The 11515-nt window shown below is 51.7% G+C and overlaps 1 protein-coding gene across 1 annotated transcript; it reads left to right on the top strand.

The window, feature by feature from the left end:
• Positions 1 to 286: 286 nt before the first annotated feature.
• On the top strand, positions 287 to 10795 carry CD300LG (CD300 molecule like family member g). Its single transcript, XM_026448710.1, is given in 7 exon segments — positions 287 to 329; positions 1603 to 1938; positions 5854 to 5955; positions 6769 to 7006; positions 8180 to 8292; positions 10070 to 10122; positions 10757 to 10795. Coding segments are annotated over 7 exon segments (924 nt in total).
• The last annotated feature ends 720 nt before the right edge of the window (positions 10796 to 11515 follow it).

Here is an 11515-nt window from a genome sequence, read left to right as displayed (position 1 = left end):
ACGGACCATAGGTTAAGGACCCCTTGAAGGGGCAAGAGTTTGGGAGAAGCGCCAGTGTGGGTTTTCAGTCCTGGGAGGTGAGCCGAGGGGTAGGCATGCATGGGCACTCAGAAAAGGGAAGGCAGAGGCGCCTCTCCGGCTGGGCCTGCGGAGGGGTGACCCACACGCCCCTCCCCTCGCTTCCTTGGCCTGGTTTCAGGGGAGACTAGAGGAAGTTAAAGACCCGCATGGCTGAGGAGGAGCTCACGGTTCCCAGCGTCTGCTCCGGCGGTGTCCAGCGCCCAGAATGCGGCTTCTGGTCCTGCTATGGGGTTGCCTAGTGCTCCCAGGTGAGATGGGGAGGGCGTCTTGGGAGGGATGTGGGGCTCACCCTTGGGGTCTGCAGGGGAAGGACCTCCTGACTGCCTGATAGCCCAACCCACTTATCCTCAGCCTCCTCAACCCTAGGGAAGCAGGGCAGAGTGGTGGTGGGGGGAGGTGGGGGGCCGGGCCCCACTTGCTGTTTCTGGAATCTAGAGCCAGGTTTTCTCCCAGTCCTGTGGGTTTCCCCTCATCGTAATGTGGCTGTTAGAGTTGCTTTGCCTCTCTAATCTTAATTTTTCTACCCTGTGCCAATCCTGGAGGCAGACAAGACACCCCGTCTGGTTGCCCTGTTAAACTCAGCATATATTTGTTGAATCTCCGCTGTGCCTCTCCCCACAACCCTGAGAGATGAAGAATTATCACTTTTTGTCAATTCTTTTGCTTTCTTTTTCTTTATCTTCTAACACTTAAAATCAGAATGCCTCCTACAACTGATGTCAGTTGTTCATTTGGCAATGGTGAGACCCCATCTCTACAAACAAAGAAACAAACAAACAAACAAATTAGCCAGGCATGGTGGTGCACACCTGTAGTCCTAGCTAGTGGGAGGCTAAGGTGGGAGGATCACTTTAGCCCCAGAGGTCAAGGCTACAGTGAGCCATGAGCACCAGTGCCCTCCAGCCTGAGCAACAGAGTGAGATCCTGTCTAAAAACAAAACAAGGCCAGGCGCGGTGGCTCATGCCTGTAATCCCAGCTCTTTGGGAGGCTGAGGCGGGCAAATCACGAGCTCAGGAGATCAAGACCATCCTGGCCAACACAGTGAAACCCTGTCTCTACTAAAAATACAAAAAATTACCCGGGCATGGAAGCACATGGCTATAATCCCAGCTACTCAGGAGGATGAGGCAGGAGAATCACTTGAACTTGGGAGGTAGAGGTTTCAGTGAGCAGACATCATGCCACTGCACTCCAGCCTGGGCAACAGAGCGAGACTCCATCTCAAAAACAAACAAAACAAAACACCCAGAAACCCTGCTGGCTATCTGACTGTCAGATTCCATCTGAACCTAGAACACTCCCTCAACCCCAGTTCCTCAATGGGCCAGGGTTAGGGAAACAGCAACAGCCCTGCCCCAAGTTCGCTCAGAGTAGGAAGGAAGTAATGGCTCTTCCAAGACTGTCCCCAGAAGGCATGATTGAGAAAAGCCTTCCTTCCTCCTCCTCAAATGGAAGCTCTGGCCTTGACCTTGGTACATGGAGCCTGGTTATTCCAACCTCCACTCCTGCTCTGATTTTAGGTTATGAAGCCCTGGAGGGCCCGAAGGAAATCAGTGGGTTCAAAGGGGACACTCTGTCCCTGCAGTGCACCTATAGGGAAGAGCTGAGGGACCACCGGAAGTACTGGTGCAGAAAGGGTGGGCTCCTCTTCTCTCACTGCTTTGGCACCATCTATGCGGGAAAAGAAGGCCAGGAGACAACGGAGGGCAGGGTGTCCATCCATGACAGCTGCCAGGAGCTCTCGCTAATTGTGACACTGTGGAACCTTATCCTACAAGACGCTGGGAAGTACTGATGTGGGGTCGAAAAACGGGGCCCCGATGAGTCTTTACTGATATCTCTGTTCATCTTTCCAGGTAACAAATATCTCTCCTTTCCCAGGCTGGGGACAGGAGCTGCAGAGGGAAGTGGGAGGGGTGGTGGGGCATAATCCTGGTGCAAACCTTATGGGCACTGAATCCTTAGGGAGATCATGCAGGTCAAGTGCTGGGCAAGGCTTGGAGCACAGAGGGAGCTGCATGAGTCTTGGCCATTCTTTCACTCTTGCTGCCCACGGTCACACCACTAGTAGATGTCAGAGCAGGACTGGACCCAGATCTGTCCAGGGCTGGACTCGGTGCCTTTCCTTTCTACCCAGATGTGCTGGAAGGAGATTTCCATAGGCTGGGTACAAGATAGACATATCAGGGGATAAAGAAGACTCCTCGCCTGGTGTCAGAGATATTCCTGAGGCCTCCCGAGGCTGGGCCAACAATTGCTGCTTTCCAGACCTAGCCCACAGCATCACCTCAGCCCTGGTCATGCTGGCCTCAACCCTGCATGTGCCCTCAACTCTGCCCTCCTGGCCTCCACCTCCCTAGATATTGAAGTCCAGCCACAGGTGCTAGAGTGCCTGGGAACCAGCCTCTGGGTAGTGTGCCTGAAGGAGAGATCGTTAAATGCAGGCACACTAGGGGACCAAGGCTGGAGCTATGGGAACTGGTAGAGGATAGAACACCTCTCTGGGAGCCCAGAACCCCACCTGGACCTGATGAGCTAAGGAGAAAGAAGCCAGAGAGGGCCCAGGGGAGTGGGAGCCTTGGTCTGCTGACCAGTGAGGGTGAGGTATGTCTTTGTATCCCCATTTCACAGATGAGGGACTGAGGGTCCAAGAGACTAAGTGATTTGCCCAAGATCTCACAGCAGGAAGTGGTGGATCCAGGATTCAAACACAAGTCATTTCCAGCTTTGATGTCTGCTTTATTCCTCTTCTAGCCCCATAGCTGGGACCTATCCCAATCCCAGGCCCATCCCTACCACCATATCCCCCAATTTTTTTTTATTCCCTTATCCATGGATCTTTAATTTGGGGAAATAAAGGTAAACTTGCCAAAAAGCAGCAGCATCAAACTACATTGAATCTGTTCTTCATTATTTACAAGATTCTCTTATCTCTTCCAATTCTTATCAGTGTTCATATGTCATTTCTACAAGTTATGAGCAAGTTCACCTGTGTTTTAGACTTACCCTCATTTGTAATTCTTTGTTTGTGTATGATATGTGTATTGCTATATTATCCTCCTGTATCAGACTTTGTTGGCCTCCCTCTGATGGCAGTTGGGATATTGAAAATGAAGAAGACTCACGACAGTGGTGTGCTGGTAAATGCTGAGCAGGCTGGGGATGCTGATGCTCTCATTTCGTGGTGTTTTCCAATTTCTGTGATGTCCATTTCTGTGGTCCAATTCCCATGGCCAATTTCCAGCCATTGACAGTTTAACAACAGTCTCACCAATTCCTGAAAAGCTGACAATGAGCTCTTGTGAGCCAGTGCGAGTCATCTCCAGCACACCATTGAGTATGGTGAACCATGAGAAGAATTTCTAAGAAAGTCAGAAAAAGACAAATGTACCCACTATCATTTCTTTGCTTTTTATTTATTTATTTAGTTTTTATTCATTCATTCCTTCATTCATTCATTCATTCATTTTTCTGAGATGGAATCTCACTCTGTCATCCAGACTGGAGTGCAGTGACACAATCTTGGCTCATTACAACCTCTGCCCCCCAGACTCAAGCAATCCTCCCACCTCAGCCTCCAGAATAGCTGGGACCACAGGCACGAGCCGCTATACCTGGCTACATTTTGTTTTTTTGTTTTTTTTAAGATGTGGTTTTGCCATATCATCCTGTCTGGTCTCAAACTCCTGGACTCAAGCCATCTGCCCACCTCAGCCTCTCAAAGTACTGAGATTGCTGGTATGAGCCACTGCGCCTGGCCAGCCTACTATCATTTTCTTTTATTCATCTTTGTCTGAAGACCCTAGGCAATGAACTATGCAAGATTAAGAAGTATAAGGCCAGGCGTGGTGGCTCAGGCCTGTAATCCCAGCACTTTGGGAGGTCAAGGCGGGTGGATCACGAGATCAAGAGTTCAAAACCAGCCTGGCCAAAATGGTGAAACCCCGTCTTTACTAAAAATACAAAAATTAGCTGGGTGTAGTGGCAGGCGCCTATAATCCCAGCTACTTAGGAGGCTGAGGCAGAGAATTGCTTGAACCCGGGAGGCGGAGGTTGCAGTGAGCCGAGATCATGCCACTGCACTCCAGCCTGGTAGACAGCGAGACTCAGTCTCAAAAAAAAGAAAAAAAAAAAAAAGAAGAAGAAGTATAAATGTTGGAAAGGAGAAGATAAATACTCTGTATTTGCAAAAGATTTTATCATCTACTTAGAAAAATCCAAGAATAAACTGACCTAGTGTTAAATATTGAGTATCCCTAATCCAAAAATGCAAAATACTCCAAAGTCCGAAACTTTTTGTGTGCCAGCATCACACACAAAGGAAATGCTCATTGGGGCATTTTGGATTTCAGGTTTCCAGATTAGGGATGCTGAATCAGCAGATATAATGCAAATATTCTGAAATCTGAAACACTTCTGCTCCCAAGCATTTTGGATAGGGGATACTCAATCTGAAGAAGAGAAGGTGGTGGACAATGAGGGAGAGTCCAGGATGGCACACAGTCAGCAAGGACTGGGGAGGTGACAGACAGACTTGGGGAAGTGGGGACCGGAGTAGCTCCTGGGGGGTTGGTTGCATCAGGCTTCTGCCCATTGTTCTGGGCACAGAGGATAAACATTTTGCCCTTAAGGAGTCTCAGCCTAGCAGGGAGACCCAGTACACAAGAAATTGCAGTGTAAGTGAGCATTAGCGCCACTGGAGGCATGCACAGGGGACTGTGAGTGCACAGAGGAAAAAGAGATTCGCTGCTTCTGGGGAAGACATTTCAGAGGAGTTGACCTTGAGCTTGTGCTGAAGGACAGAACGAAGTGCTTTAGGCAGAGATGGAAAGGAAAGCCATCACACACAGAGGAACAGCATGTCCAAGGCACGGAGGTGGGCGGGAGGCTGGCTTAGTCGGGAATAGAGGACAACTCTATGGCTGGAGCACTGAATAGGGAAAGAGGCGAGGTTGACAAGGTGGTTCAAGGCCTGAGTTTTGTTCTTTGCTTTTTTTCTTTTTTTTTTTAGAGACAAAATTTTGCTCTTGTTGCCGAAGCGTGAGCCGCCACGCCCAGCCTGAAGCCTGAGTTTAAGAGGCTTCAAAAGGCATACTAAAAAGTTGGAACTTTGGCTCACACCTGTAATCTCAGCACTTTGGGAGGCCGAAGCAGGCAGATCACCAGGTCAGGAGATCGAGACCATCCTGGCTAACATGGTGAAACCCTATCTCTACTAAAAATACAAAAAATTAGCTGGGCGTGGCAGTGGGCGCCTGTCGTCCCAGCTACTCGAGAGGCTGAGGCAGGAGAATGGCATGAGCCCAGGAGGCGGAGCTTGCAGTGAGCTGAGATCCCACTACTGCACTCCAGTCTGGGCGACAGAGCGAGACTCCATCTCAAAAAAAAAAAAAAAAAAAAAAAAGTTTGGACTTCGGCTTATAGGCAATGGAGAGCCACTCACTGTTCTAAGGCAGAGAGGGATGGGATCCAACACAGACTTTTGAGACAAAACTGGCATAATGTGAAGGGTGTCAGGGAAGAAGCAGGCTGAGAGGCAGGTGGGGACGGGGAAACTGAGGGTCTGAGCTAGGCGGGAGGCCAGGGGGCCGCAGAAGGAGAAGACCAGGGATCTGCTGGAACCCGCCATGTGGCTCCTGGTTGGCCGAGGCGAAAGACAGCTGTGCTCTGTGCTGAGGTGGGGGGGTAGAAAAGCTGCCAGCTGCTCCCAAGGAAGGAAAAGGGGTTCAGAGTGGTGCCGCCCCTGAGAGCAGCGTCTCCCTTTCTTCTAGGACCCTGCTGTCCTCCCTCCCCTTCTCCCACCTTCCAGCTTCTGGCTACAACACGCCTGCAGCCCAAGGCAAAAACTCAGCAAACCCAGGCCCCAGGATTGAGGCAGAGAATTCCGCCATGTCCCTTGCTACCCTTCTTACGGAAGCAGCCAGTGAGTGCCTGCCTGGTACCAGACACAATACTTTATGACCACTTAGGTGTCCCCACAACCTGGGAACTGGGTTGTCCAGCTGTGGAAGTACAGGCTCAGCAGGGTTAGGTCACTCGATTAGGGTCAGGTCACACGCTTAGGGTCACACAGGAAGCGCCAGAGCCTGGAAGTGGTCACAGCCTGACCCCAAAGCTCGTGTTCTGTCTGTCTGTCTGTGCCATTCAGAATCTCGGGGGCAAGCCAGAAAGGCCGGGCGTTGGGCCCTGACCTCTGGACTCATCCCTGCCACCCTGCCCTTCTTGGTCTCATGGCTGCAGAAGGAAGTCAAGGCCTTACCGAGGCACCGGTGGTGGGGAGGGGGCACATGGTGGGGAGGGGAGGACCTGCCCTTCTGGTGAGGAAGGAGGTGACAATTGACTGTGACTATAGAGGGAGGGCAGGAAGATGTCCACTGAATGGTCACTGGAAAGGGTCATGGAAGCGGGGAAGGGGAGTGCTTATACCTCCCCACAGAGGGAACAGGCTGTGGGCACAGAAAGAGACTGAACATCACACACAGCTGTGGGGTGTGTCTGATCTACAGTCTCCTTCCTCAGAATGGCTTCATCTACATCTGTTTGCTTACTGGGATATCCTTTAGCTGGGGATGTTCTGAGAAATGGGTCCCAGAGAGGCTAGGGTTCAGGGGTCAAGGGTCAGAGGTCTGGGATGCTGGGATACAAGGGTCAGGAAGGATGCTGAGGCATTGCTTTTGGACTTGTAGCTTCTCCTGGGCTCTACCCAGCAGGAACCACAGCCAAGCAGGGGAAGACAGGGGCTGAGGCCACTCCATTCCCAGGGACTTCCCAGTACGGGCACGAAAGAACTTCTCAGTACGCAGCAACCTCTCCTCATGCAGCGACCTCTCCTCCTACAGGGAGCTCCCTCCCCCGGAAGCAGCTGGACTCCACCTCAGCAGAGGATGCCAGTCCAGCTCTCAGCAGCGGCAGCTCTAAGCCCAGGTGAGCCCCAGGTGATCAACATCACCTTTCAGGCCATCACTAAACTATAAGGTGCCTTTGAGCAAATAGGAACCCAATGGTCTTTCCTCTAAGCAGACACATCCTCGTGTCATGGCCACAGCCTGCAGCACAGAGGGTCCCTCACAGGGGCCCTTGAGCAGTGGACAGCTTGCACTATAGGAGCCAGCAGCTCTGCTGCCTGTCCAAGGTGAAGGGTCCACCAGGGTCCCAGTCCCCACCTCTCTCCCTGCCCCAGCCTCAGGGATAGCCCCCCCCCCACCAAGTTCGGGGGCTTTTGCCTGTATACTTTGCACTAAGCCCTGTGCGAAGCATGAAAACTCAGAATCCAAAACAAAACAATTTTTTTCCTTACAACTGGAGTCCCAGCCTGAAGGATTGGTTCTTGGGGGTTGTAAATGCACTTGGCTACCGACATCCAGGCAGCTGCTGGCAGGTTCAGATCCTGCTGAAAGTGAATCCTGGGGTTGACAACGGGAGCAGGAATCCCTCCCACACCAGACAGGCTGATGGGACATCGTGGTCCCTAGTGCCTCTGATCTCCTTGGGAGAGATAAAGGACATGGTTTGACTCACAGTAAGAATGCCAGGATGTCCCACATGCCTGTGCCAGTGACACCAGCCCAGATACAGGCCACTGAGAACTTCACTGCACACCACTGCGTGACCTGGCAAGTCGCTCATTGCTTCAGGTGTCAGTTTCTCCAGTGTGAAATTGGGCCACTCCTACCTAGTGACACAGGGATTGTGGAATTTAACAACTAACATTGACATGGTATCTGGCACGTGTCTGGCACTGAACTATGTGCTTTACACATCCTGACCCATTTGATCCTCACCACAGCCATTTTACAAAGGAGGAAATTGACACCCTGGGCGGTTTAGTCACTTACCCAAGGTATAGGAAGGTGGTGGAGCTAGAGTTTGAATCCAGACAGCCTGGCTTCAGGGTCTGCACTAATTAAATAATGTTTGTCAAGAGCCAATAGCACTAAATATCGCCCTCCCGCACCACACCCCCCACAAGTCTTTGCTGCATTGAATTGAATTCCACACTAGGGATTGGCTTTCTCAGCCTGTACTTGGGACCCCCAAAGGACATAGACTCTGGCTTATCTGGTAACAGCCACTAGGCTCCTTGCGTCTCATCTCCAGGGTGTCCATCCCAATGGTCCGCATGCTGGCCACAGTCCTGGTGCTGCTGAGCCTTCTGTCAGCCGCAGGCCTGATCGCCTTCAGCAGCCACCTGCTCCTGTGGAGAAAGGAAGGTGAGCAAAGGTGGGTGGCAGAAAGGTGGGAGGCTCACTGGACCAGGGACCTCGCTGAGACCTGCAGCTCCCCATCTAGCCCGGGAAAGACCCTGTGGGTCTCAGCGTGTCTGTCTGAAATATGGGCATCAGGAGCTGTGGCCTCCCTTCTGAAGGAGCCACGAGGTAATCAACATTAGGAAAGCAATTCACAAGGGGAAATGGGAGAATGAAGGATTCTCAGCTTCTTCCTGCCTGTCCGAACTGATCAAGCACTTCTCTACCTGTTGATTCCAGGGAATTCATGGCCAGCTCCTTGTGTGGGACCCAACTGCCAGGGGCAATGCAGGACCAAGCACTTGAACTTGAGCAGGACAGACATTGTAACCGCACTTCTGCCACTGGGTCTCTAGAGCTGCTCAGTCCCTTCCATAGGCTGGGGCTCAAATCCCAGCTCTGCCACTTTTCAGCTATGTGAGCTCAGGCAAGTCATCTAACTGCCCTAAGCCTCATTTATCTCAAATCACAGATATACATCAAACAGAAATAGAATACAAGTCAGGAATGTAATTTAAAACTTTTGAATAGTCACATGGAAAAGAGTAAAAAGAAATGAGTGCAGTTAGGTGTATTTTATTTTATTTTAATTACTTATTTTTTTAGAGATAAGGTCTCACTCTGTCGCCCAGGCTGGAGTGCAGTGGTGTGATCATGGCTCACTGCAGCCTTGAACTCCAGGGCTCAAGTGATCCTCCTGCCTCAGCCTCCCGAGTAACTAGAACTACAGGCACGAGCCACTATGCCCAATCTAGTGAAGTTAATTTTAATAATGTACTTTATTTAACCCAATATATCCAAAACATTCTCATTTTGATATGGAATCAATATGAAAATATCAATGATACATATTCTACTTTCATGTTTTTCATATTGAGCCATCAAAACCCAGTCTAATGTAAAATAGTCACATTTCAGTGCCTGATGGCCATGTGTGGCTCCTGGCCACTGTGCTGGATGGCAAAGACTAAAAGGATTAACCAAAATCTCAGTAATAAGAGCTACCATGTGCCTGGCACTATCCCCAGCTTATCTTGCTTATCCCCTTTAATCTCGTCCACACTGTGGAGTACACCCATTTTCCAGAGGGAGAAACTGAGGCACAGAGTGGTTAAGCAGCTTGCCCTTTGTTTGCATAGCTAGGAAGTGGTAAAGCCAGGAAGATAATCACAATGTCATCACTGTGGAGGTGGCCATGGGGGAATCCTGGGCCCGCTTTCCATCTCTTCCATGTGGCTCCTAGGAAGAAATGTGGGCTTTGTCCAGGTCCCCTCTGAGGAATCCAGGGTGGGAGCATTCCTGGTCACAACCTCAGAGCCACTTAGCACCTTGCCTCCCAAACTTTGATTGCCAGCTAGCAGCGGTGGCAACCCTTGGTAGCCTGTTAGAAATACAGACCCTCAGACTCTCACATCAGCTTAGACTCGGCACTGTATGAAAATGTCCAGGGGGTCCTATGTTCACACTAAGGCTTAAGTAGCAGTGACCTTAGCACACAGATTTATTTTCCCAGCCAGTTTCTGACCCTCATGAGACAATCTCCATGCACTGATCTCGGAAGACTGGGTAATTCCCAAGGGGCTGAGCTGGAAGGGGCTCTTCTTCCCATCTGACTGCCTCCTCCCTCTGGGAGGCCCCTGCTCCCTTGTGCAAGGGGCCAGTACGCCTTTCTGGGCTGAGCTCCAGGCCATTCCCAGCTATACCTGGCTTCAAGGAGCTCCTGCTTCTACATCTCTTTCAGCTCGACAGGCCATGGAGACACAGAGGAACGAGAAGGTCTACCTCTCACACTTGGTAAGGACAGAGGCAAAGGGAAGCCCAAGCTCAGATCCCCTTGGGGCTGGAAGTCAAGATTTCTGGGCTCTGCTTCTGTAACTTCCTACCTGGGCCTGCATGCCTGACCTAGAGGCAGCGCTCGCTCCCCATCTTGGAGGAATCTCTGTGAGCCCCAAGACCAGCCCTTCAGGGTGTGAGCCGGACAGAGTGCCCATGGGGGACTCACAGGTGGGAACCTGATTTCCCACCAGGTGCCAGGCAGGGCGGGCACCAGGAGCCATGTGAGCATCTTCTCCAGGCGCCTGCTTTCCATGCCTCCTTTTATAATCACAGAACATCGGAGCTGGATCCAGAGGAAGCCTTTGAGATTTCTAGCCCAACCTTTCTCTCAGATTAAAGCAAATCCCCTTTCAGAACGCCCAGGGGTCAGGGAGCTGTTAGAGATGCACTCTCCAGGGCCCCAGCCTTAGCTGAACCCTCCAGGGGTGTGGTCCAGGGACTCTGGCAGTGCTACAGACTCTAGTGTGCTTTTACAAAAGATGAAACTGAGGCCCAGAGAGGGTAAAGGTCTTGCCCATGGTCACACAGCAGGTGGTGGCCCAAATAGAAAACAGGACCCAGATTTCTTAACTCCCTGCTCTTCTCTTTCCAGAACTCCCTGATGTTTTCTCTGAGTCTTCCTTGGCTCTGAGACCAAGGTGACATGGCTGCCCTAGGATCCAGGCTGAGGGTGGTGCTCTGGGGACCAGGGGAAAGAGAATAAGGGTCCCTGTGCCCATTGTCTGGAGCAGGGAACCTGCCCCAAGGCTACTGCTGCAAGAAGAGACTGTGCCCTCCGAGGCCAGCACTCCAATGGAGGGGGCTGCAGCATCGCACTTTGGGAAACAGAAGCCTCCCCTGGCCCCTCCTCCCTCTGCTGTTTACTGAGATGCCTCCACTCCATTCCTTTAAACACAAGGACAGGAAAGCGGGGCTACCACTACCTTCCTTCCTGGCGCCAGTGAGGACAAAAGACTCAGGCCTGGTCTCCCCAAGGAAGGTCTGTGGTGGAAATGGGACTTTGGGCTATGGCTTAGGAAGCAGCTGTGGTTGTGTCAGGAAGCTCAACAGGGCCAAAGGTAGCGGAGGGGAGTAAGGGAAAAGTCATGGAGACACATGGATGGACGGATGGTGGGTGCCACTGGCCGCCTCCACAGCCGGCCTCCTGGCTGTGCGGCCTGGGGCCTGGGTTTCACCCCACCTAGCTCCAGAAGTGGGGCTGGGGTCCAAGGACGCTGACAGGGCCCGTACCAGCCACAGCTCCCATGCTACTGCCTTCTGGCAACCCTGGGAAGGGCTGCTTTGGGCTTTTTCCTGCCTGAGGCACCTGACCCTGGCTCTGCTGAAGAGAGAGGGGACAGGAAGGGGCACA

The sequence above is a fragment of the Piliocolobus tephrosceles genome, unplaced genomic scaffold (assembly GCF_002776525.5).
Source record: "Piliocolobus tephrosceles isolate RC106 unplaced genomic scaffold, ASM277652v3 unscaffolded_416, whole genome shotgun sequence".
In the NCBI taxonomy this organism is placed as follows: Eukaryota; Metazoa; Chordata; class Mammalia; order Primates; family Cercopithecidae; genus Piliocolobus; species Piliocolobus tephrosceles.
This window is presented reverse-complemented; position numbering and strand designations above follow the sequence as displayed.